General features: G+C 41.1%; 1 protein-coding gene across 2 annotated transcripts in view; it reads left to right on the top strand.

The window, feature by feature from the left end:
- The window catches only part of kita (KIT proto-oncogene, receptor tyrosine kinase a), a 30,878-nt gene extending 12,210 nt beyond the window's left edge, over positions 1–18,668 (top strand). The window contains exons 5-21 of one of the 2 annotated variants that reach the window (XM_086047564.1): positions 1,422–1,614; positions 2,420–2,609; positions 3,693–3,808; positions 3,905–4,019; positions 5,495–5,679; positions 7,918–8,024; positions 8,096–8,222; positions 9,852–9,956; positions 11,209–11,319; positions 11,416–11,557; positions 12,443–12,552; positions 12,629–12,759; positions 13,306–13,428; positions 14,263–14,374; positions 14,466–14,565; positions 16,067–16,172; positions 16,435–18,668. In XM_086047564.1, the coding sequence (XP_085903690.1) occupies positions 1,422–1,614; positions 2,420–2,609; positions 3,693–3,808; positions 3,905–4,019; positions 5,495–5,679; positions 7,918–8,024; positions 8,096–8,222; positions 9,852–9,956; positions 11,209–11,319; positions 11,416–11,557; positions 12,443–12,552; positions 12,629–12,759; positions 13,306–13,428; positions 14,263–14,374; positions 14,466–14,565; positions 16,067–16,172; positions 16,435–16,659 (2,298 nt within the window). In that variant the 3' untranslated portion in view covers positions 16,660–18,668. The remainder of the gene's footprint in view (positions 1–1,421; positions 1,615–2,419; positions 2,610–3,692; positions 3,809–3,904; positions 4,020–5,494; positions 5,680–7,917; positions 8,025–8,095; positions 8,223–9,851; positions 9,957–11,208; positions 11,320–11,415; positions 11,558–12,442; positions 12,553–12,628; positions 12,760–13,305; positions 13,429–14,262; positions 14,375–14,465; positions 14,566–16,066; positions 16,173–16,434) is intronic. The other variant, XM_086047566.1, reaches the window with a different exon arrangement.
- Positions 18,669–27,782: the final 9,114 nt, after the last annotated feature.

Below are 27,782 nucleotides of genomic sequence, written 5' to 3' on the forward strand. Positions count from 1 at the left end.
CCTCCTGTTATGTTTGTTTGGCAGGAGCAGAAATAATTCAGTTTGAATGACCTACCTAAACCGGCATGTTTAATGACCCAAAAGTGTCACACAAAACAACCCTCCACAAATGCTTTGTTTACATCACATTTTTATACAATACTCACCATTTCAATCAATACTGATAGTCGAACTCACTAAAAACTTTACAGTGGGTCAATTCCACCTGGCATCAGAAATTGAAAACATCTCAATAAAATATTGTTCATATGTCATTAACTCTATCACAATCACTCACTATTTAATAAAACCCAACAACTTTAACATGGGTCATTTTGACCCGATATCCGAAAGTATCCCATACTGAAAAATATCCCAATAATACATTGTTTATATGTCATTATTAACTCCATTACAGCCACTCAGTAATTTTTAAAACCCAACAACTTTGCGATGGGTCAATTTGACCCATTACCCAAGAGAGTCAGAAGAAAATCCAAATAGTCCAAATAAGACATTTTTTACATCTTTTTATTAACTCCATTGCAGTCGCCCGCTACTTAATAAAAACCAACAACTTTACAATGGGTCTATCCGACCCATTAAGAGTGTCACAAACTGGAAAAAAAAAAACCTCTCCAAAACATTGTTAATATCTCGTTAGGTACAACATTACTTACCATTTCAATCAATAGTGACAGTTGATTTTATTTATTAGGTCACTATGATTACTATTTAAGAAAAACTGGGTCAGTTTGACCCATTATCCAACAATGTCAATGAAGGAAGTCAAATAACAGTTAAGCATAGTTTGCATCTTGTTGTGAACTTCATTACTCACCATTTCAATCAACATTGCTACTTGAATCAATTAATTACGCGACACCGTTTACTACTTGGAAAACAAATTACAATGGGTCAATTTGACCCACTGATTAAAATGTCAATAATACATTGTTCTCATCTCATCTCATAAACGATCTTTCTAACCATTTCAATCAATGTTGGTCGTTGAGTACACTTATCGTTGATGAGAGTTTTGTCTGACTTATTTTTGCACCAAAATTCTAAATCGGGCCCCAAAACCATGACCATGAATAACAAAACACATTTGTTCAAAAGTTTTCTCATAAATGTAGTCTGGCCCACGATGTGTACAAATGCAGTATTTTCCTACTCTGCATAGACATTCCCGTGCGATTGCAATCAATGGCTTGTGAATGAATGTCGAAGGCATTTGCCCAATTTCAAAGCGGCCCGTGCATCCTTGGATTTTTTTCCGTTATCGGCCCTCGGATGAACACGTTTGGACACCCCTTGTTCGAGGGGTCAAAGCTTCAAGATCTGGACTGCGTGTATTGCGTGTGCGTGCGTGTCAGTGTGGTTGGCGAGGATAGCCGTGCAGACGGGGTTAATCTCTAGAGATCTCTGGGCGTTGACAGGGTGCCGTCTGGTATCCACAGCAACCAGCAAAGGTTGACACTGCGTCGCATATCCGGGCGGAGCACTTCGACCACATGCGCAGCGCCACCTTGCGCGTGGCCGCCGCCGCGCACCGCGACGCTGGCCGCTACCGCTGCGAGGCCGAGAACGAGAAGGGGGTCAGCATGCGCGCGGTGTGGCTCGACGTTTACGGTGAGTACGTGGGAGGAAAAATGCGATACCGTCAATAAATTCTGCCGCCGCAATGATAAACTCACTTTTGGAGGGTTTTTTTCTGTGGGGTGGGGGCGGGGGGGGTGAATTTCTTCCATTCCTGCCATCTATCGTTCTTGCTTTTCTTCCATCCATCCTTCTTTTCTCCCTCCCTTCCATCTTGACTTCCTTCTTTCCATCATTCTTACATTCCTTGCTTTCTCCCCCCCTTCCTTAAATAAGAACCAACCCAAACATTTTTTTTTTCCAAGAATATGTTCCCAACAGGCCCACTAGTTGAAGCATTCTGATTAATTTTGTGTTTGTGGAATATAAGTTAAGCAGCAAGATGCACTCGTTTTTAGCCATCTCCGGGGGCGGCCATTTTGTCACTTCTGTCGACTGAAAATGACATCACAACTGCTCACAACGACCAATCACGGCTGACCTGTTTTCTGAATCTGAGCCGTGATTGGTCGTTGTGAGCAGTTGTGATGTCATTTTCATTCGACAGAAGTGACAAAATGGCCGCCCCCGGAGATGGCTAAAAACGAGTGGATTACATTTATTCCACAAATGCCCTGTTTCAACTAGTGGGCTTGCATAGAACATATTCTTGAAAAAAAAAATGTCTGCGTTGACTTCCGCTTTAAATAAGTTCAGTGAAAAATGTTGGTTGGTTGCCACTTTTGGGGCTCCATTTTGTCTGTATTCTGCTGGCTTGTTGTCATTGTGAAGGCAGAATTTGTGCTACTTTTCCATATCAATATAATAACCCATGTGCGTCGTTCGCCCCTCCACCCAGACAAAGGATTCATCAACGTAACGTCAACGAGCAACAGGACCATCCACGTGCGCGCGGGCGATAGTTTATCCCTGGTGGTGGAGATGGAGGCTTACCCCACGCCCCGCGCCTTCTCGTGGAGCTTCATGGGCCAAGAGCTGAAGAACAATAGCGACCACGTCATCACCACGCAGAGCACGCGCAACTACAGGTGCGAAGATCCCCTCCCCCCCAACCTCCTTCCCCACAACCTGCGAGGGTGGAATTTAGCATGGAGCTGGCCGCGGGCCTCGCAGCTACTTGGCAAATACGAAGAATTCGAGAGTGCCTCAAGTTGTTTGAACCAAACAAAGATGTCGCCATGCAAATGCGTGCAAAGAAAACAAAGTATTTGCATTGTTACTCAAAAGCACCAAGAGAAATAATAAGACATAATATCATAATGTTATGTATTACATTCTTCCCGGTGTGTTTCTTTTTTTTTTACAGCATATCACTAAAACAGGACTTGACCGACCTAATTGACCCAAGTGAAAAATCACAGTTAAATGTAGCTTTTCAATATGAAACGCAGTAAGTGTATGCCAATCTACATATAAATGAAATGAAAATGCTACATGTCAAACTGACCCAAATGAAAAAATAAAAATGCTAAAAAATAAAAATGAAAAGGGGTCAGTGCTTTTTCGCTTGAAACGTAAAAAGAAAGTAAACATTTTCTGCTATTAACACAACACATAAAATGGAAATATTGGGGGTCAAATTGACGTCCCTGTAAAAAAAATAAGACATAAAAGTTAAAGTAGGTTTTGTTTTGAAAATTAATAACTGTATGCCATATAAAATAGAAATGCTGTAGGTGCAAGTAAAGATAACCCAATGAAAAAAGAGGTGAAAAGCAGTTTTCACTATAAAAATTGTTCAACATATAAAACAGAAATGTCGCAGGTTGAATAAACCCAAGAAAGAAAAACTTTTTTTTTTTTTGCTATGAAACTTAAGTGCATTCAACCTTTTAAATGAACGAGGGTCAAATCGACCCATGAAAGGAAAGTGGAAAAACATTTTTTGGCGATGAAATTTTTCTCACACAGAAATAACAGTGAAACTTTTACAATACTTTTTACCGTATTCTTATACGGCACACAATAAACTGAGTTTGGAATGGCAAAATATTTGCTGCATTTGGTGATATCTTTGCATAATCCTGCTAACTGATGAAAAAGCAAACAATGAAAATATGGTTATTTGATTATTTGTTTGCGTGACCAAAACGTCTCCCATTGGTGTTCAGGTACAGCAGCGAGCTGAGGTTAGTGCGACTGAAGACGTCGGAAGGCGGCGTTTACATGTTTAAAGCCTCCAACCGCGATGCTTCAATCAACGAGACCTTTACAATCTTCGTGACCAGTGAGTAGCTTTCCTTTTTTTTTTTTTTTCTTTTTTTTTTTTTACGGAGTTAAGCTTCACTACTTGTATTTTTAATCATCTCTCATTATTTATTAGCTAAACCCGAGATCGTGTCACACGAGGGCCCGGTGGACGGGCAAGTGCGCTGCGTGGCCGAAGGATTCCCCGCCCCCAAGATCGCATGGTACTACTGCAAGCAACCTTACATCAGGTGAGCGCCAACCAATTACAGTCGAGAAACTAACATCAACAACGGCTTCCTTTGAAGTTATATCAATTCGCGTTTTGAAAATTAATTTGGTAATAACATTATGCGTATTAATTTGGGTGTGTCGATTTGTATTACTTAATTTTGTTGACTTCAGAATTAAAAAAGAAAAAAAAATTCACATATGTAATTAAATATCATTTTAATTAGCAATCATTTTCACCTCGGGAAATTAGTGTACCAGATCATAAAATTTTTGCCTAATCATTTGGCAAGTCAGTGAAGAGAAACCCAAGCTTGACTTCGACCCAAAATAAACCCTGTGGTGCACGGGTGTCAAAAATGGAGTCTGGTATTCATTTTACACACGTCATTACTCATTATCAAACACCTGGAAGAGATTTCTTCTTCTATGGAAGGAATGTCTACATAAAAAATATAGCATGATATAGCATGAAAATGCTAATGTGTGGCACATCGAATGCTTTTTTTATCACTAACGTGTTTAGTGTCACAGCTTCAATATAAAAACCATAACACGCAGACGCAGTGTCACATTAGCTCACTTAGCATCAGCATTACATTAATAACACACATAAGCGGTAGCACAACATTAGCATAATCAGCATGAGAAGCATCATAAAACACACACCGCATAATAAAACAGATACAGTATTGTATTATCTTGGTTAGCAACACAGCTGTGTTAAACAGCCACACAAATCGTCCTGATAAGAATGACCTGACTGTCCACAAAAGTGCTTTACGAAAACAACATTGTGCGGTCTCGAGTGTGCGTGCTTATATCTGGACAACTAATAGCCTCCCGCCAGATTCCTGTCAACAACATCTAACATCCCCAAAAGACCCTTCTCTTCATTGCAGTGTTGCCAGCTTAGCGACTTTCTCGCTATAGTTAGCAGACCCCTCTAGCGACTCTTTTTCAAAAAAGCGACTAGCGGCAAATCTAGTTACTTTTTCTGTTCTTGAAAACTCTGATGTGAAAGCACAAATCGTTCTTATTGCTCTTGACGTGCAACGGGTGCTTTCGTCGCCCTCTCCCCCCGTCCCACAGAACTCACAGGCGGCCCACTCCTCTCGCAACAGATAGCAGGAGACTTCACGTGTACAGAATGCAAATGTTATGAATCGCACATGCAAACCCGCCTTGATTTATAGTCATGGTGAGATGAATGAGATTTTTGTTTTCGCCTAGATAAACAACAGCATTAAAAGATACTCACCTCGTCTAGACAGTTGAGCGTGTGTTTGCATTTCTCCGTGACACAAGCTAAACCTCTAACGTTAGCTCTCTAGCATAGCATGGCTCAGTCTAAACTGTACAGTCAAAAGTATAATCATGCAAATTGGGTGATGGCGTCATTTACCGACGTCTAGCTACTTTTAGGACAGCCAATAGCTACTGTCCTTACTAAGGAGTTGGCAACACTGCTTCATTGTTGCCCCTCTTTCTCCAGGTGCTCCCAGCAGGTGAACGCCACCAAGGAAGAGACGGACATCATCACCATCACGCTGTTCAGCCCCATGTTTGGCAAAACGGAGGTGGAGAGCCGGGTGAACGTCAGCCGGGGACACTTCAGTACGCTGGAATGCGTGGCCACGGTGGAGGGCGAGCAGGCCTACACGCTCTTCTCCATCAGTGGTGAGCCACGACGTAAACGCAACCAACCAATGCATGTACTGTACATGGATAATAATAATAATGGTGCGACGTTTGACTGCGATGCAAAACCGCTTTCTCGACAAGATTTCCTGGGAACAACAAACCAACGTTGATGGAGACGTGCACTAATTCTACAAACCTTTTAATCAGGAAATGCTCTGTCTTGTTTTTACGGCTTCTGTAAGCCTTAGTAAGGGATCGGCACCGCCTTATTGTTTTGTTCATTCGAATAGCGCACACCGCAGCAAATTTCATTCAGACGTCTGAATCATGGATGTTTTATGGCGCAATCGGCGTGTGAATGGACAAATCAAAGCCAATTAAAACATACCTTCCTTTGGAGGAGGTACATTTAATTTACTTAATTTAAAGAGAGCTTTTATGAACACTTTTTACAACTGTGTGAGTCATTGTAGTTGCTTAGCGTAGACTTGTTTGTTTTGCTCTACAGTCTGAAATCTTCAAACGGAATGACCTTTCATGGGGCACATGTAAAATGGCCTTTTTGATTACTTGTATACAAAAAGTTGAAATGAAACAACCAGGTGCATCTTTTGTGAGCTAACTATTTATGTACATACAACAAAAGGAAGTCCACAGAGCACAAGTGGTACTAGTGCCACAGTTTGAGAATCAACTACACGGAAGCACTATGACAAAGCCAAAAAGCTAAACAGAGCTGCAGTGCTAGCAAAGGTTAGCATTAGTTAAAAGCGTTAGCGAAAAGTGTCACACCCTTGAAATTTTGGCATAGCTATACGACATGAGGAGCGGAGTTGCCAATTTTTCATTATTTTATATTTTTGTCAAACAACAAAGAGTGCTTTTGAGTTTTAACAGCTGTGGTGAGTCAGTCGTATAGGTTCAGCCCCACCTCCGTGCCTGGCCTGGCCTTATTGTTCGCTCCTCTGTCCACTGGTGTGTAATAAGCTCTTTATAAAGATAAGGAGCTTTCTCCCCACTTCAAATCTGAGAATGCCGAGTCTGCAAGAACAAATCCGCCGTCAGTGGTTCCTAAAGCTCGCCGTCAGTGGTTCCTAAAGCTTTGCATGTGCTCCGCGACACCTCCAAGGCGGGGACCCCCCTATCCCTCGCCTGCACGCTCGCCCTCCCGGCGGCTCGCACCAACCTTAGTCAGTTGCTTGGTTAGCTTTTTAGGAAGTGAGCGGTGCAGTGGTGGGAGGTCTTTTTGTGTATGGGGGCGGTCATTGCGGCAGATGGGGAAGCCGTTATGACACCGCATGGATTTGGAGTCATAAAGTAAACACTGGACTCCAGCTAATTCCTATCTGCACATCTTATCACAGCCAATCATGTCTCGCTCGGCTCGTGTTTACCAAACGGTTTATGGGAGACCAGCGCTGAAGGGTAAATCAATGCCGAAATTGTGCTTTTAGTCAATATTTTGAGCTGGGACTCATTGCCTTTTTTTTTTTTTTCACATTGAGTATATTGACAATATTGTATAAGGTGACACAAGGACACTGTCATGAGTCTTTGTTTAACTCCCGTGTAATGTTTAATGATTCAAGCATGAAACAACTAGACTCACAAAATCATATTTGCTTGGTCAAATATTGACCCCCACTGCGAGATAGTGTGAGAGTCAATAACAACAACACAATTTAGTTGGGTAAGAGTCAGATGATTATTCAGCTTCAGCAACTATATGGCAATTTGATACGCACAATATCTCGATACATGGCGTGCGATACGATTCAAAGACAGTTTTAAAGTGGAACGATTCGATTTGATATGGTCTGCCTCAGTTTGAGATGGTATGATGCCAAGAGTTTCTTGTCATTATGCAATATGAATGGACTTAGTACTGTCAACGTGTTTTCCTTCAAAGACAACAGGCTCTATATTTGTGCCCTATAAGTCTAGCGCAAAATCCAGTATAACTGTGTGCATGGGTTTTCTTTCGATATTCGCGCCGTTGTGGGTGTGAACACAGCTTACTAGCTTTACTAGCTAACGAAAGCGGCTCCTCTTATTCCCTTTCAATTTATTGCGTGAGAGGCCGTGCAGGAGATCTCGACGTGTGCAAAGTACATTTCTAAGGAACTGCAAGCAGACATCCATGGGTGGATGATGTAAAGTTGGCAATGGCGATTACAGATCACCCCTCTGATCTGTGATCTGTTGGCTTAAAGTAAACGCTTTGCTACTCGTCACTAACAGACTCCCCCAAATACTTTTGTTTTGTCCCCGCAGAGAGAACCGTACCTCACGGTCTTTTCACCCCGCTGCTAGTCGGCTTGGTATCAGCGGCCTCCATCCTCTGCCTGGTCCTCGTCACGCTCTTCTACAAGTACCTGCAGGTATTTGCCGGAGGTATTAATGACACAACGTAACGCTTTGTGATTTGTGTTTTGTGATTGTTTTGTTCCAGAAACCTAAATACCAAGTACAGTGGAAGGTTATCGAAGGAATCCACGGTAACAACTATGTCTACATTGACCCCACCCAGCTACCCTACGATCACCAGTGGGAGTTTCCCAGAAACAACCTGCGCTTCGGTGAGCCGCCGGCCCCCCCTCACACAGTGGTGGAATATGTTTGTCACGCTAGTATGCGGCACGTGCCTTGGCGCATAGCATCAATGTGTCACTTTTGACGAGCCTCGGGCCTCAAAGTAAACATTGGGAGAGAAGAAGCAACAACTGCGGACAACGTGGAGAAAATTACAAAGCTGGATGTACACTACGACTTCCACAAGTCTCAAGTCTGAGTCATTTTCGATGCAGACCGATTTCAGGTCATGTCCGTGGATAGATCAGTGGCGGAGCCAGAACGTGGCTAATGGGTGCGCCTGGAAAAATCAGGCTGGGCCTGAATATTTTTCTCACTGAGCACAATCCTCCTGTCCCGCCATATCGTATATTCAAATAAAATGACAAGCTGAATATGAGGTTCAGATCTTCCTTAGACAACCAACCATTCTTAATATTCAATAAAATAAAAAACACAACAAAGCGCAAATTAAAAAATAATTACTTTTTTTTTCATGAATCTCTATCTCCTATCTATATAATATCTATATGATATCTAATATATTTTTTTTTATTTTTTCCCCCCCCCAGTGCTAGGCACCACTCATATGCGAATTGTCGCGTGCCGGCCCTTTTCTCCCATGAATAGCAGAGAGAGGTCCACTGTATTTATTTTCACTTTACATGGACTTTAACCATTTTTTTTCAATCACTCAGTAGATTAACATCATGCTAAAATAATGTTCCAAAGCCTGTGTCTTTAAGTTAGATTTTTTTGGGGGGGGGGTTATTTTACATAGCTCAAGGCACAAACAAAGCAATCACATTCGGACTCCACAGACAGCAGAAACATCCTGATTTGTTTTCACGGTCCACGACATCTTGAAATGCATCTTAGCAGTGCTGCTTAACCAAATTGTTTGCTTTTTCAGTCCTGGTCAAGTCACGTATTTGGCCAGGCGACTTGTTGCTTAGGACAATCATTTTGTGGGGAAAACATGAGCGAATGTCAGAATGGCTTGTCACGAAGAGTAACAGAAAGCCCGTTCTTTTTCAACACAGTTTACAGAATATGAGACGAGCTCTGTATTAAATACAAAATGCACACATTTGAGAATCTTCTGTTGGAACTGTAAACCCCATTTATCAATTCATACCACTTCTGGGTCGTGGGAAAGCAGGAGTGCAGCCCAACTGCCTACGGGTAAAAGGTAAAGACTCGCTCCCATACTGTCTACACGAAAGCCAACCGTGTGAACCACTATACGCCCACAGTCACTGGAACTGCGATCCGACTAAAAACACCAGATAAACGCCTGGGTAATGGCAGCCTTAACATGGTATGACATTGCCACCGCTGTTGGACCTGTGGACAGAGCTGGAAAGCCGTAGCGGTACCCAGCAAAGGCTCACTTGTGACAAAAACCTTCCCTCCCGAACTGCTAACATCATAATGTTGACATACCCTGGGTGTTGTTTTTTAGCCAACCACCTCCAACAGGATCCTGCACGTCCTGGTGCTTGAGCACACAGCCCGGGGGCTCAACTGGTGTTGTCCCAGTAATGCTGGCAGTGGGCCAGTGGAAGGGAAGTGAAGAGAAAACAGGATGGGGAGAGGGAGTAACAGCTTTTTTGGATTTCTTTGTGTTTCCGCAGGGAAGACACTGGGCTCCGGCGCTTTTGGAAAAGTGGTGGAAGCCACGGCGTACGGAATCTCCGAGGCCGACTCGGTCACCACGGTGGCGGTCAAGATGCTTAAATGTACGGTGGAGCTAAGATAAGATGAGCTGCAATGTGCGGTTGGAATAACTCCGCCGCAGTACACATACCGACGTATATGCCATTAAAACAGAGACCGGATTATCAGGATGAGCTAATAATTCAATTAAAGTAATAAAGTCAAGGGGGAAAAAAAACCCACCAAGTTACCAAACTGCCCATTAAATCAACGTCATGATGGGATAAAATATTTTAATTACATTTAATTCTAGGGCTGTCAAAGTTAAGGCATTAACTTTGGAGATGAATTTAAATTATTTAAAGCATTAACAAAAATGTACTCAGGTAAATATCGGTTACAAGCTTAGTAGAAGTAGAAAATTGTGATTAATCGCAATTGCTTGACAGCAGTAATTATCTATTTTACTACAATTTCTGTTGAAAAAAACATGGCAGTAAAAGTGGATTTGTGTTTTCTTACATACATAGTTGTAAAAATTGTTACTGTGCACATAGGTAGACTAAGTGAACAAAAACTAGTCGTCATATATAGTATGAATATTGAATGATATTTTAAAAACTCGCTTTTACAAAAGTGCCATGTCAAAAGCTTGTCTTCTTTTTAGTAAAGTGCAACATCAGTAGTTTGTCTTTTTAGGAAAGTGCAACATCAATAATTTAGGTCCTTTTAGGATCATGCTATGTCAGTAGTTTGTCTTCTTTTTAAGAACGGGATGTGTCAATAGTTTGTCCCATTTTTAGCAAAGTGTAACATCAGTCGCTTGTCTTCTTTTTAAGAAAGTTCAACATCACTGGTTTGTTTTCTTTTAAGGAAACTGCAACGTCAGTCGTTTTCTTCTTTTTAGTAAAGTGCAACATCAATAATTTGTCTACTTTTTAGGAAAGTGCAACATCACTAGCTTAAGTTCTTTTAGGGTTGTGCTATGTGAGTAGTTTGTCTTCTTTTTAAGAATGTACTGTCAGTAGTTTGTCCCATTTTTTAGCAAAGTGTAACATCAATCACTTGTCTTCTTTTTAGGATAGTATCGTTGGTTTGTTTCCTTTTTAAGGAAAGTGCAACATCGTTATTTTGTCCTTTTCGAGGGGCTGGCGAACATCAATAGTTCATCTTTTTGGGATATTGCAACGTCTTTTATTTAGGAATCGTTGCCAAAGACAGAAGGTCTTGCAATCCTTTCGTTGCAAAATGCAGGTTTAGTGCAAAGTAGCATCCATTAATCAAAACATTGTTGAACGCAACTTCAGCTGGGGTTGTCTTGCTTTTCTTCCCCAGCGAGCGCTCATGCCACCGAAAAGGAGGCCCTAATGTCCGAGCTGAAGGTTCTCAGTTACCTGGGAAACCACATGAACATCGTCAACCTGCTGGGAGCCTGCACCATGGGAGGTAGGGAGCACCTCTGTTCCCACCATGGGGCAAATGTTTAGGATCACTCCTGCGCTCTACTCCACATATTAAACATATGTTTGTCTGTGCCGGAAGGCCCCACGCTGGTGATTACTGAGTACTGCTGCTTCGGTGACCTGCTCAACTTTTTACGAAGGAAGAGGGATTGTTTCTTCTTCTCCAAGACGGATGGAGACTGCTACTACCGCAATGTGATGCCACAGAGGGTCACCGCGAGGTCGGTTGTTTGAAGCGCACTCAAAAGAATTTGCCCATGTGGCGATGGGGAAAAAAAAAAGTACAAGCCGTTCATAATCTGAACACTTAGGATAAAAGGTAAATGTTAAATGACCGGCTTTTTCACATGGCAAATCCCTCAAAATGATCATCATACATTGACGCCACACCGCACCCGCATTAAATGGTCACATATCGTTTTAGGACACCTGCTTCCTGTTGGCTCGTGTTGGCGAACCCCCAAGCCGACAGTAAATTTCAGACTTCCTGTTTGATTTTGGGCGTCGATCCGTCAGACCTTTTCGTGCGGCACGTTACCATAGAAATGTCCCAATTTCATATGCCGCTGGTGTCAGGGGCTGTTTTTTCACACTTTTCATGGAGCTACTTAGTGTTTTGTGAGTTGTGCTAGAGAATCCTAGAATATGTACATTTTCACTAGGATGGGTCGTTGGTGGATTCTAGCACTCCGAGTTACCCAAAAAGGTGATTATGTTGTTAGAATAATGACAAGGGGCTATTTTTATTTATTTTTTTTCAAACATTCCAGGGGGAGATTTTGAGTGAGTTTTCTGGAGGGTTGCGTTCGAAATATTTTTTTGTTCACCAGGATGGTGGAAGGTAATATATATAATGTAATTTTTCCATCTTACATTTTCACAAGGTTCACACTTGTCAAAGTCGACGAGTTTTCAGGCAATCCGAGTCCCCCCCAAATGACTATGGGCCGTGAACCATTCACAGTCAAAACAAACTACGAACTGCAAAATCGGAATTGAGCGCCAAGTCCCGGAGCGCGTCAAAGTGCCGTTTACTATCCAGAACGTGCGTAGGAGTCGGGTGTTTAGAGGCTCGTTTTCAGACTGCTCCTTTCCTCTCCTCGCAGTGACAGCTTGAACGGCTACATGACCATGAGGCCTTCTGCCACTGGCAAGCCGCCTTCATCCGCATCCTCATCTACAACCACCGTGGAGAAGAGAAGCTCCTACCGCAAAGGCCAGTCGGGCGTTTACCGGGTTGGAACAAAGCATCCGAATTCACATTTAATGCCCCCCTTATCCCTATTTCTCAGGCGGTAACTATGGCGAGGGGGAAACAGAAGGAGAAATGTTCGACGACGACGGCCTGTCGCTGGACACTGAGGATCTCCTCAGCTTCTCCTACCAGGTGGCCAAAGGGATGGAATTTTTGGCTTCCAAGAATGTGAGTTATCCCATCCATCCGTATGTCATACCTCATCATCAGCAACGTCAAGCCGATTTATACTGATTTATAACTTATTGATTGGGCCGTCAACCAGTTCAGGGGGTAATGAGGCTAATTCATTAGTTTGTGTACCGATGCACTCATTAAAAAAAAACGATGTATCCATTCAAATCAGTTTTTGTTACAGCTCTAATATATATATATATATATATATATATATATATATATATATATATATATATATATATATATATATATATATATGTGTGTCTAAACACCGTTTGTGATAGTGTTGTAGTGTTCTTGATTTATCTGATTTCTGTCTCCACACAACACAAAACACGGCTCCTGTTTCCACCGCTAGTGAGCGTAATCCAGAAAGCATGTCGTGGCACGCTGTTGAAAATTTAATTACTGTCGGAGTCAAATGTCTGTCAGCTGGTGACAATGGGAAAAAAAAACAAAAAAAAAACCCAACACTTGGGTGATATCACACTTAGAACACGTCTCACTGGTGCTATTTTTTTCCACACCCCCCCTCAGTGCATCCACAGAGACTTGGCGGCCAGAAACATCCTGATCACGCAAGGGCGAGTGGCGAAGATCTGCGATTTCGGCTTGGCCCGAGACATCACCACGGACTCCAACTACGTTGTCAAAGGCAACGTGAGTCTCTTGTTTATATCAAGGAATACTGTATTACGTTAAAAGACGTTTACAAGATAGGGTACCACACCAGATTTGTTGCCAGGTACATTAGCCTCATGGTCAGAAAAAAAGGACGCCTTACCTTAAACTGACACTTTCTTTTTTCTTTAACCGTAAATAATGTTTTCAATTGTTGTTGCTTTTTGTCTCTCAATCCGCTTGAATTGATGAACAACCTACTTTCTGTTTTTCTAGCTACCTATAATCAAAACCTTATCTCTGCACTGCATCGTACGGCTAAACGAACTCCTTCAAAGTGGCCTCCGCAATAATAGATTATTTACCCCAAATGTGTTGATCGCATGAATAAATAAAGTCTGCTCCTCGAATAGACAGTCTCATTAATGTTGTTACGTAACTTATTTTGCCAACATGTGGCGTAACGAGATAACCAAATCAAATCAATTTCATCCAATTCAGCTCACGCTGTAGTAGTAGGCGTGCCCCGTGTTATGTCATCCGCAGGAATAAATAGCTCCAATTCTTCTTTGCCACTTTCGAATCAGATATATGGCGACAGCAGTGCTACTGCAACACGCAGACGTTTCCTAAATTCCTGGAAAACGCAAACGGTACAAGCATAGTCAGCTAGTCAGCTGCTTAAATACCACACATAAAAACCAGTATTTGACAGGAGGTTTTAACGCTGACTGTTTTTCGATCAGATTTGAGCTGTTTCTCAAATCATTAGTGTGTCTTTCTGAGAACTTTTTCACTAAAACCGCAGTAATTCTTTTATTTCCTCTCGAACGATAACATTTTGTTGGTGGATTTACTCTGCTGTCAACTCAGGCTCGTCTGCCCGTCAAATGGATGTCTCCAGAGAGCATCTTCGAGTGCGTATACACGTTCGAGAGCGACGTGTGGTCGTACGGCATTCTGCTGTGGGAGATTTTCTCGCTAGGTATGCGTTTCCATCTTATATTTGTGTGTCTTCCTATAGCCTATATTTTTTTCCCCCATGTTTTTCCTGACCAGAGAAATCGTTCATGCAGGAAACAGTCCTTATCCCGGAATGCCCGTGGACGCCAAGTTCTACAAGCTGATTAAAGAAGGATACAGGCTGGACTCTCCCAAGTTTGCACCCTGTGAAATGTAAGACTGGAAAGACGTGTTTTTATTCATTTCTTTTTTTTTTTCTTTTTTTTTTTTATAAAGGTGTTGATGATGGTGATCAAAAAATGTGAGATTTTTATGACGGCCCACTCTCATCCTGTTTCCCTGGCGGACAACGACTCAACTTTTTAACTTGTTCTACTTTAGAAAACAACCAGAGCCCCACAAATGTGTTTAACAAATTGGTCAGCACTCTGCATCGACTATAAAACCCGGACCGAAAATCCGTATCATTTGTTGATCTGCACTTTCCAATTGTAATACTGTATTTCTGCAAATAGTGTCCTACGCTTGAATTGACGCAGGTCCAGTAAATAAATCTATGAGCCGTTGACTTGAATACATAAATGCCCTTCCTCAAATAAATGCCTCCTTTTTCGTACTTAACTAACCAACTAACAATGTTCAAAACAAATTCTGCACTCCAGCATACCTTATTTATATATTTGTGTCGTGTGGCCAGCAGACACCATACCCCAATTTATCGATGAGGGCATCATCCAAATAAATGGCATACCTCAAGTAAATGTCTTTTTTTCCTAGGTAACAACAAATGAACTATTTAATTAATCAAAACAAGAGGCCCCAATTTGTCATCATCTTGCATGAATTAATGCCTTACCTCAAATACATGTCACTTCTCCTAAATAACCAACCACCTAACAAAACATAAACCCCGTAAATCTTAAGTTAGTCATCACGTGGCCCAATTTATCACTTGGTACCCCATCCCCCTGAATAATGAATGCCATACCTCAAGTAGTTGTCTCATTTTTCCTAACCAATCAATAAACTAACAATATTCAAAACATAATTCTCTGCACTGTAACATACCTAATTTAGCTATGATGTGATAATAGACACCATACCCCAATTTCTCATTGGATGCCTCACTCGAAAAAAAAACGCGTGCCTCAAAGAACTAGAAGATCTAAACCACCTAAAAATGATCAAGACAAAGTACGCCAATCCATTGTCGGGCACATTGGCTGCTTGAATAAACGCCCTGCCTTAAATAGATCCCTTGTGTTTTCTAACTACTTAACTAATAAACTAACAGTGTTCAAAACATAAACCCTGCACTGCATCACACAGCTAAATAAAATAAAATGCAATCAAACATTTTCGCCAATAGAGGCCTGTTTTAACTGACACCTTAACCCAGTTAATTGCTCGAATTGGCACCACCCTCTTGAAACAAATAGGCGACTCATTTTGCTTCACAACTTCAGAATAAAAAGGCACACCTGAAACCACCTCAATTTGCAGGCGCTTACACGCGGAAATGAATAGTAAACGCATTTGAACTCAGTTGCTAACCAAAACACCTAACAATGTATGAATTTTAAGTGTGGAACCAGAATAGTTATATTACAGATGATCTTACATTTCGCCGATGGCCCAGTTTCATGTACACTAGGAAGATTTTTTATTTATTTATATACATTAAAACCACAGTACATGTGTGACTGCTCCCCAGGTATCAGATCATGCGATCATGCTGGGACGGCAACCCCATCCAAAGGCCCTCCTTCAGGAAGGTGGTGGAGAGGATTGAGCAGCAGCTGTCAGATGCTACCAAGCACGTAAGTGTTCACACCTCAGACAAAAATGCACTAAGCACAGCCGATGTGGCTTTCCTCATTGAGATAATCTCACCTGTGGCGACACTGCTTTCAAGAGACTAACTGCTTACTAGGCGTGGTTTAACCAAAATCGAGATGTAAACATTCCTACTCCTATTTATATGGCCCTTAATTACCAAAGAGTCTTAAACAGAACGACAGCCCCTGGTCTTAACCCCCAGGGCAAGGCTGATTGGTACTTTTTTTTTTTTTTCTTTTTCAGATCTATCTTAACTTCAGCTCCAGAATTACGGTGCCGTCCAGAGCCGCCACTTCCACCGCTACCACCACCATGGAGGAGGAGGAGGAGGACGACGACGACGGGCCCAGCATTCCCAACACGGCGTTCCAGCTCAGCTCAAACGGCAGTAGCGCTCCGACGCAGCCCTTACTGGCCCAGCACGAGGTTTTCCTGGAAGGCACAGGCCCCGGAGTTCAGCGGGTGTGAGGGCCTCCGGCCCCCTGCCTCTTTAAAGAAGTGCCTTTCAAGTTCTGCTACTATGACAAAAACAAAACACTGCCACCCGCTGTCCTCATCCCTGAAAAAGACTCCTCACATCCTCAACAAAGACTGCCCCTGTGGTGCAAAAAAAAAAAACTGGCCGCCCGCTACTTTGCCCCCTTTTGGGCACTCCAGACAAAACAAAGAAGTAGAACATTTAGTAGTTATTAATGCGACTGTCTGTGACTTTCAAGGCAGGACAGTTCAAGAAACAAAAAAAGCTTTTTAAAAAAGGTTTTATCAGCTCTCTGAAGTTTTTCCTTTTCACCACATGTTTTTTCTTACACTTATGTTAGATTTTGTCTGGAAAGGAAAAAGAAAAATGCACTCCAGGCACTTCATGTCATTCCATACATACCATAGTGCAGCTTTATTGTTTTTTTGTTTTTGTTTTTATTTGTTTTTTATTGTCAGTATTACATGTTTGAAATGAAGGTGATGTTTATTCAGGGTCCAACTTTTCAAACGGAGCTACTGGGACACTGGTTTTTATAAGCTATTATTAAGACAGCCTGATCCGCTTTGAGGAGATTTCCGATCGTTTCACTGCCACAGAGCTGCGGGCCGTGATTAAAGGCTGTACGACACGGTACGCTAGCTTGTTTTGTAGATAGTTGTGTTTTTTTTTTTTGCTGGACGCTGGGGACAAAGGCAAAGCTTTAACGCGCTAGCTTTAGCAGGTTAACATCAAACATTTAAAAAAAAAAAAAAAAAAATACAACCAAAAACAAATTTGTTTCTGACTCGTTTACATGCTGGTACTGCCATTTTGGAGATTTGTGAGGTTTTTTTTGTTTTGTTATGTTTCGTTTTTTTTTTTTTTTTTTTTTTTTTTTTTATCACCCGGGAAACAAAATAGCTGTTTGGGACTTGACATTCAATGGACTGGAAAGCAGACATTAAGGTTCATCATCATTATTCCCTGGCCACACATTGCTTTTTCCATTCTCCCCGTTGAGTCCAGATGTTCCCTCCACAACAATGCGCTTCCTATGTTTCCACCAGGAAAATGTCCTCTTGGTGTATATGAACATGTTTGTGGATTGTGAGTATGTGCGCACTTCTCTGAATAATTAAAAAAAATCATCTGTAAAATAATAATTATTATTAGAGGTGCCACTATTATTCATCATTGTCCCTGTATTTACATGACACCGACATTTTGCTTCGCTAACACCGTAATCAAAACGACCAAGCCTTGCCGCAAATAGAAAAACAAAACAAAAAAAAACCCAAGAAACGGATGCCTATCCCGCAAAATGTTTCTAATTTCCCAAGTTAACAGTTAAATCTGAGAATATACGACATACTGTGATCCAAAAACACTTCAATATCATTTCGTATTCATTTTACAACATTATCGTAAAAGATAAATGGTTCATTCATGGTTCAACGGTTCAACATTTTAACAAGTGAATAACCTAGTAATCGATTACTATGACCATGCGTAGTAAAACAAATATCTGTTTTAAGTGGAAGTTTTTTTTCATCCAAGCGCTGAAAAATGGCTAAAGCAACTGCGCGTAGTGTTTCCTTCTTCAAATTACAGCATAGTCACTCTGTTGTTGTCATGTAAATGCTCTAAAACGTGCTCTCTTTGCTCTACATTCTGTAAATATACATTTCACTGTGCATATATTGTAAAGTCATATCAGAAGGCGACCATCTTAATGAAGACGCGGTACACATAATATATAGGAAGTGTTTATATGCTGATTTTGGTGTGCGCGTGCTGTATGTATACTTTGTCCCCTTGGTAACGGAGAATCGTCAAACTCCTCTGTAAAACACATTTCTCATTTGACGAACTCAAAGAACCAATTGGACCACCTATTATTGGACTTTGCCCCCATCCATCGTTTGTATTTATTAAACCTGAGGCTTTAACTTAGTGTTGCTGTGTATAATGGATGTGTTACATGTGTAATTGTAAGTAAAAAAGGTCTATATTGAAATATCAATGTGTGGAAATACTTTCCATCCTCCTGCACAGGAATCTCAGCCATTAATCCAGTGTGTGTATGTGTAAATGAGTGTGGGTGCGTGCGTGTGTGTGTGTGGCCGGATGCATTTGGTTAGCTAGCCGTGCTTGAGTGCGTGTCAGTAGGTGCTTGTCCCATGCAGCGCATGTCACAAGTAATTCAGATAATCTCTTTGTTGTGAAATGGAGCTTAACGGGCTCTGAGCTTCTAGTTCCAAACTACAGTACTGTCTTTAAAAGGGCGCTATTGTGAAAAGTGACTTTTTAATCGTGAAAAGTGACTTTTTAATTGCTTTTATACAAAAACTTGGATTACAGGAGTGCTTGCCCACACATCAAGAGTGAAATTACACAACCGAGTAAATCTTTTGTGAGTTCAGGAGTCTTTTTGTTGTGAAATGGAGCTTAACGGATTCTTGCTAACGCCAAATGCCAAAACCAGTAGCACACTTGCACAAGTTGTATCAGGCCACGTTTCATTCAGAAGCCAATTCACTCAAGTAAATAAAAACATAATACGGTCATGTCTCGCCTATGCATTTACCATGAGGTTGTAGTTCTAAATGACTGACTTTTACATTCAGGAAAATTGAATTTGAATGGCTTGTATACAGATGGTTGGTTCTCTGTGAAATTACACGACAAACAAACAAAATTACCATCCCGGAGAGAGTCGGGGGGAACATCCCCAGAGGCATAATCGAGAGAGCTGAGTGTCAGAGTGAACCCAACCCACCAGAATTTGTTTTCCTCCTTTCTTAGGCCATGATGTGAACACAATCGTGGCGCCTTAAGCAGCCTCGCCAGCGGCTGAGCCCGGTCAAAGAGCAAGTTCTCTTTTTTGGGCGTCTAAGATTATAGGAATCAAAAAGTCAAGCAAACAAACATTTCTTACGAATCAACTAACTTGGAGTCGGTTCTCAAGGAACTGTTTTTTTAATCACATCCCTACTCAAGAGTCTCCAAAAGTCTCCAGTAACACCGGAACACGTCGCGAGCTAGTGCTAGCAGCTACCTGATTCACTAGAGAGGTCTGAGTAACTGTTACATTTTGTGACAAAATTGCTAAATTGGAAACTAGACCGTGTTTTCTTTCAAGACTCACAGCTTCAGTACACCCTGCAGTTCAGGGGGACAGGGTGAGTGGTAGCTCCTTCGCAATAGACAGAAGCTTCCAAACACAAATAGTTGATCGTTGGAGTAGTCGGACAAATGCTGGTCAGTCAGAGACATTTTATTATGAGATCTGGGAATCATTTGGGAATATTCAGTTTAATTGCTTTAACATGGATATGAATTGAAGTGTACATATAATTTTTGACATGGGCATAATAATAATAATAACATTGGTCTTACATTCACTGTAGGTCTGAACAGTATCGCAATACCTTCATAGTACTTCATGTAAAGTATGTTTGTGGCATTAGCATGCAAATCTTTGCTAACGATAGGCGATGTAACGATGTCTGAGGTTAGATTGCTGGGTACAACACAATCTTTGAGGTTAGAATGCCAGGCACTCCACAATCTTATCAAAATATAGACCAGATACAAAAAAAAAAGGGCATATCACTCCAAACAAGAGTTGGATGTTATCTGATTCGTGGCTTCTTCCTGTTCTAGACTCGCTGGCACAGGGCCAGAAGGCAGACATCTGGCGCTGAGGAGAACGTTGTGAGCACCAGGGTGGCCAAGCTGACGTGGGCAGCGTCCATTGTTTTCACAATAGATCTGATAATAGGGAGAAGGAAATCCCGCCATTGAACGTCTGACTCTTTTTTTTTAAAGTGGAAGCACCAGTTATTAAAGGATTACAGTAACAGCGCCATGTCGCTTCTTCAAAACGCTCCCATAAAACATGTCTGTTTAATACCTACTGCCTACACTCCTAATCCCTCTGGTCATAAACACACATCTGATCTTTCATTAAATCATATTCATGAATGTTCATAACATCCCCTCATTGTAATAACTGATTGACCCTCAGGTTTCAGCGTTCCTTGAGGGAAATGACAGAGAAAAAAATGAAAGTTACGAAGATGAAAATGTTCCAGTTAAAGGATGCGGACAAAATCTTATTAATACTGACATTTTCTATTGCTATTTTTTATAATAGGAAATTCAAACTGAAGTGTAGCCTCTAGTCCTGTTTTGTGAAAGTTAGCAAGTTCAAAACTTATTAGAGTGTTGCTATGTATATTTGTGTTTGTAGATCTACATTTTCAGGTTGCATTTTTTTATTTAAATTACCCCCCAAAAAATATATTTAGACTCCAAATGTAATCCTATTGCCAGGAAAATGTCAAGTTGTCACATTCAGAACAGCTACATGGCTACATTGGCAACATTTACGTAGCTTGTATTAAGTGTAAATGTGTCACACAGTGAATCATTGCTATTCACAGGGGCCAGGGAACAAGATCCGACATGAAAAAGCAAACTTTAGCAAGCAAAAGGGAGATACTTCTAAACATTCTAAACATAATGCTACCTGTTAGCATGTAGCCGGTTCCATTCAAGTTGAAAGGCTCCAAAGAGCTACATTAGCTTTTACTGTATCTCATTAGATTGTATGAAGTGGACATTTCTGTAAAAAATTACATTTTCATAAATTACCAAATTCGATTTTGAACATGAAGTAGTATAAGTAGTACCTATAAAAAATAAATGCTCATTTTAGCATCCAACCAAATTTCATTAAAGGCAGGAAGCTCCACATAGCTACATTAGCTTTTACTGTTGTGTGGCATGTAGGTCTGTGTACGTAAGTAGGCCTACATTTTTTTATTTACAAGCTCCATTTTGTCCTTGAAGTAGTACAAGTAAAAGGCATCAATACTCCAAAGAATAATGATCATGTTAGCGACTAGCCTTGTTCTGTAACAAGTTGTTTTCTCCCTGTCCATTCTTTTCTCCTGTTGTGTTATGCGAGAAGACGTTAACGTGTGTGTTCTGGCACTATGTCTCTGTGCGGTGTGGCCGCTCAACTGTCCCACTCAACTTGTGGTTGTAAATTTGCCCGGCGTGTCACTCTCCTTCTGAGCAGTTAAACGTCTTCTTAGAAAGAAGGAAACCGTTACAAGAAAGAAAGAACAAAGTTGTGTGGGCAAACGAACATGTCGCAAGCGGGGCAGCCAGCTAGCTTTGTTAGCCAGCTGGCTATTTTATTGTTTAAACTATAAATTGAACAGAAACTAAGATCCCAAAACAGTGTCCTCGTTAGTCCTGTTCAATAAATGGCTAAAATTGCATTGCATTGAAATTGCTAGCAACCCTGGCTTTCCTTCAGAATATGCAAACCCACATGTGATCCATTTCTTTTCCAATTCTCTCAAGTGGTGGCATCTGAAGCTTGCTCGAAACTCAAGTTTTGCTCGCTCGCTATTAGGGTTGCACATAGCTCTGTTTAGTTAGCGCTAGGATTACTGGGAGCTCGTTGGAGGAGGGGGATTATAAAAAAATCTCCCACGTAAGGGATCCCTGCACCCAAAAACTTTAACAAACTGATTTATCCTGAGTGTTGCTTTATCTGGGTTAGTTTTGGGGTCACGTGTACCATGTGATGTACTCCATCACAAGTATGGGCCACGTCTTGTTGGCCACATGACTTTTCCATGCAAAAGGAGGTAATTGTTGCATATAGACAGACCTTCATCATCATTAAGTCAACATAAAGGGAAAAAAACATTTATGTAATATTTGAACATATTTTTAAGGCAATATGGAGGGCGCATATGTCTTTCTTATTGGGTCACTTGCCATTACTTTCTGCTCAAGTTACTCAGGAAACTGTGACCCCCTCGATGGCTTGGTAGACCTCTCTAGAGGTGGTAGTTAAGCGGATGGGGGCGGGGGGGTACCTGGGCTACACGAAGGGGGAGGACCTTCTGTTTAGGGACGAGAACGGGCTCTTAACAGATGGCTGCGGTGTGAACCGCGACAAGCCCGATGGGTGAACGAGTGATTGGAAGGCACGTTTACTGCAGTCAGGAAAGTTAGTGCATTCGCGAACGCTGGGAAGTATTTGCAAAAATATATTGCCAGTTGGTGTTTTTTATGGCAGTGTTAGCTGCCAGCAGCTTTGTCTGAATGCGCCGCTCACAACAACTGCAGTCATTGTAACCGCGGTGATACAGAGTTGCATTTTTTTATCATTTGTTTCAATTTGGTTTATGCTGGCTGTGACAGTAGAAGTGATGTACTCGCTGATACTGATGCCAAGTAACTGATACCACTAATACCTTTAATCCAGAAAAACTCTATTAAACCCAATGACAGATCATTTTAAAGAAAGACCTTCCATTTGTTTCTGACAAAAGGCAGAACAACTACTTTGAAATAGAGAATTTAAGTCAAATGTAAAACACAAACTACTAACTCTGAATTTAGGATTCATTTGTAATAAATTAGCAAACGTGCCAAATGAAACTGACAACTCCAAGTGCAATATAATACAGACCGTATTCATGCACTGAATAACAACAACATTCAATTTTTTGCAGTCGACAAAAGCAGCTAAATGTGAAATTAAGAATACAGTTTGCATAACATACCATAACGGAGAAAGTCATCACTTCTAAATGACACAATCGGGGAGGGCCGTACAGACAATATCGTTAGAATAAAGAAAAGTCTAATTCTTGCTCGTGACACAAAGCGAAAATCTGACCGAGCGACGGCTCATAACCTGAAAAACTTGTCACTCACCACTATACTTGCACAGATAGATGGATACCCTTGATGTGGTATGCTTTGGATCACATTCTCTTTGCTTACACAGATATTAGACTGTATTTGAAACTTGATGTGGTATGCTTTGGATCATGATGGTTTTTTTTTGGGACAGACAGAAACAAAGACAGATACGTGTTTTTGTAAAAGTGATATCTGATATCACAGTCACTGTTTTCAGTGGAGGAATGTTTTCGAAACAAGCTTGTGTAACGGAGCTTGGATTGCACGGACGGAAAGAACGACGATGTGCAAGTGGAGCTCATTGAGCTCAATTGTGGTGTGCCACAAAGAAACCGGAGATTAAAAAAAAAGAATTGGATACCTCTACGCTCAGCCTCAATATTTGATGAGTGGACAGGACAGGAGGGGACAGGACAAGTGATAGGCTCTTGTCCAGTGGAAATTTGCTCCAGGGACGTGTTGACCTTGTGTTAATGAGTTCAAGTTGTTTTATTAAAGTTTTGCACTGTTTTTGCATTTAACAAAATACATAACCAAAATGTCAACACTATTGCCGGTTTTATATTGATTGTCGGTTGCGTGGCACGTAAACCTTTTCGCACACTTTGCGTGAGTACAACATAGTTCGCCATTACGTTGAATGTAGTTGCTACAATTAGCGGCTTTGCTAAAGGACCGTACAACCCATTCAGAAATACTAAATTTGAACTGAAATTTATATTTGTGTATGGAATTACCCCACTGAAATTGTTTCCAGACAAGAAAAAAACTTTGCTGCTTTTAACAATGTGAATTTAACAAATTAAAAAAAAATGTTGATTATAAAATAAAAAGATACCAAGTGTTCATTCGTTATGTTTGTCATTCATCATATTTAGATAAAATAAACCCTTGCTACAGGTCTCTTGGAAAGTTGTTCCCCAAATGAAGTCGTTGACTTGCAAAACTGCTCCTCAAAGAAAAAAATAAGTTATTTCAAGCCTTGTATCGGCATATAAACGGAAATGTACCACAAAGCCTAAATGACAGATGACTAGCTTGCTTGACAGGTGAGTCTCTTCACATTAATACAAAACATAGCTCACACACCTCAGGCCGGAGGCCAGTCCCTAATATTACAGGTCTTAGTCGGATTAAGTGCTGAGCCTGTCAACATCATGATTTAAGGTGTCAGAATTTGCCTGAGTGAACGTTGACATGAAACGCTCAAAAGCCTGAGGCGATGGATTTAAAATTATGGTCACGTTAACTGATTTATACATTGACATGAATTGGATCAGAGTTGGGTCGAGTATACCGTACTCACCAAAATTGACCAAAAATATACACAAGTAAGAGTAGTGCTACTTTACAGAAATGACTTCGTTTAAAGTAAAAAGCGGTCCTCCAAATAAAAGGGGAAGTCAACCCCAAATTTTTCGTTACAATAATATGTTTGACAACAAGTGACAAAATGGCCGCCCTCTGAGATGGACAAAAACGGGCGGCTTTTGCTGCTTAACTGGTATTCCACAAATGCAATATTAATCAGAATGCCGTGTTTGGACTAGTGTAGGCGTATAGAACATATTATTAAGAAAATGTGGGGGTTGGCTTCCTATTTAAGTGTGAGAATAAGAAAGTACTCAATGAAAAAAAACGAATCAAGCACTAACTGGTGAACGATTTCTCATTTTGTTGTTGACGCTAACTTCCCACCATGCCGAGCCACAATTGTAAATAGTCCTACCTAATTACGTGTTTTATCATTAGTGTTAGTTCGGATTTATTTTTGATGATTGCATACTGTAGTGTATTCCCCAATAAAAACACTTGAGTATGAATTAAAAATGTGAAAAAGACTTATGTCCATTTTTTTTTTCAATATTCTTATTTTTACGTTAATGGTGTTTTCCGCGTTACAGACATCGCCTTAACATGAGAATTAAACATTTTTTTTCCAAAATTGGACATAAGTGTTTTTCACAGGACAGCGACAATATGTAAATGTAATGCTTTACTATCCGCCTCTGCACCGGATTTTATTTTATCTCTAATAAAGTTCTCGCTATATTTTTATCAGGCTCCTTTTTGGCTGGTGAAGTAGTCGTTTCTGCTCACATAATAAGATTTGCGATAATAAGTGTTGTCTCATTTTTAATTCGTTCCTCGATTTAGCCTGGTCCATTTTCTGCACAGTGAGGTTTTTTTTTTTTTTTTTAAGCACCCAAAATAACATGGTTGAGGTTAACCTTTAAAGCGCAAAAATCTGCTAAACCGTTACGATAATGAAGGCACATCAATGACATGGCATTCTGGGCTAATTTGCAAACAAGGTGCGGCAGTGCCTTCGCTTTGGGGCATGGGGGATGTAGACATATTTGCTTTCCTGTTTCCTCCTCCACATTGACCACCTCTCGCTATGCTTCTCATGCACGCACAATTCTGATATCATGTGCGCTGATAGACGCCATTGATAAGCGCCTTACAAATTGGCACGGGCTCCGTGAAACATAAAAAAACATTAAGATAAAGCGCGCCACCGAGGAGACCGGAACGTCTGCCGCAAGGGTCACAGGAAGTCCCCCGCGCCTCAAGCCATTGACCGCTGTTTATAAAAATGATCGCTCATTAGCATACACGGAAAGGCAGCCATTAAGTTGACTGAATGACTTACAGGAAGTGTGCAGTGATGGAATAATTGCTTGGTCACTGTCTAATACGCTAATTCGTGCAAGCAAGCAAGCAAAACAATAGCATAGCATAGCAAAACAAGTCAGACGTTACTGACTTGGGAGCAAGGCTATCGCGGTATCAATCTTGGACAAATTACTCTAATTCTAGATATTACATAATACTACGATACTATTAATACTTTTTTTTTTTTCCTTCAAACCAGCACCAAGGCCAAGCCTTGTGTAGAGGAGGTGGAACAAACAATCAAAATTCATTCTTTGTAATTGCATTATTTAGATGTACTGAACCACATAGAAAAGCCCATGTAATCAATCGTTGTAGAAATCAATTCATTGAATGCATTATTATTATTATTAACACAATTGTCCGTCTAACACGATCATCATTATTATAAATCTTAATCATCCCACTGGACGGTGCAAGTGCAGTGACCATTCCCACAGCAGCGCAGCCCTCCCTCTTTCAGCTCTACCGGCCTGTGCTAGTCTGTAAAATTACCAACATCATGTCTAACGCAGTCCCGGGCAGACGTACGTCACCCGCCACGGTGAATTTGAGCCACTCATGAAAATAGAGGCCTTCACCTCTACAAAATGTACAATTTCATAACAGATGATAAGTTTCCACGTTACTCATTTGAGAAAAAAGGGTTTTGGGTGCGCCTGTTGCTTCGCAATATTTCAATGAATGCTTCAATACAGTGCTGCATTGAGATACAAGTGACCCAGCGACAATTTTTTCCAGACGCGAGCCGCCATTCTGACAATTTTTTGCTTTGACATCTGAGCAAAAATTGGAGGTACGAGTTCTGTATGGTGGCAGTGACTCAACTCAACTCACGTCATAGCAAGTAGCAGTTTGGCAGATATGAAACGATTCTCCCAAAAGGAGACTTTGAGCTGATTGCCTCTCAGTTGAAGTTTACTGTCAAAGTAAACACCAAACAAATAGAATTCTGCATCTACAACCACATAACTTAATCTTAAAAAAGTCTGCAAGCTCAATGCTAACCCATAATGCAAAACACCGAGATGGGCTAGCTAAACTAGCATGTAGTGCGGTAGATCTAAAGTTTTAAAAACGATATTTTTACAGACAGAGCTATAACAACAACGAAGGGTATATATTCTTTATCCTCTGCAAAAAAATGACTAATATTACTGAACTTTGTTGTGATTGTATCGCTCGTTGCATCATCATACCTACGTGTAAGTACAGTATCTATTATTCTCCCTTGGCCAGAAGAAGCAGCATGTTTTCCATTGAAAGAAGTCGAAAAATATTGTTTTGTTCTCTGACCACATTGATCGAAAGGCCTATCTCATTGGTCCTTCCGGCGAACTGAGAGCAGCCGTGTGTATCGCTGTCCCTTGAGTCCCACGGCCTCTTCTTTGCATATGGTGCAAATGAATGAGTCACCACGGAGCAATGAGTCACCGACATGTGAAGAAGGTCTAGTTTGGTTCAGTGATACACGCCACAGGGACCCGACCTCACGCTCAATACCGTAATGCAATTATGGTGTTATTATTTTTACTCATCCCGTCGCTCTCCTCCCTTGTTTGGCAAATGTCGGCCGGGAGGACCTCACTTGGAAAAACAAGTAGGGAATGGAATTGAACTGAATACTGATTACATGCGTGCCTGTTTACTTGAACATAGGCTGTGAATCTGTCCATCGATCAAAGCTTACATCCTAAAAGCATACCACATGCCA

This window comes from Filicampus tigris, chromosome 12 (assembly GCF_054856515.1).
Source record: "Filicampus tigris isolate MCC_2025a chromosome 12, RoL_Ftig_1.0, whole genome shotgun sequence".
In the NCBI taxonomy this organism is placed as follows: Eukaryota; Metazoa; Chordata; class Actinopteri; order Syngnathiformes; family Syngnathidae; genus Filicampus; species Filicampus tigris.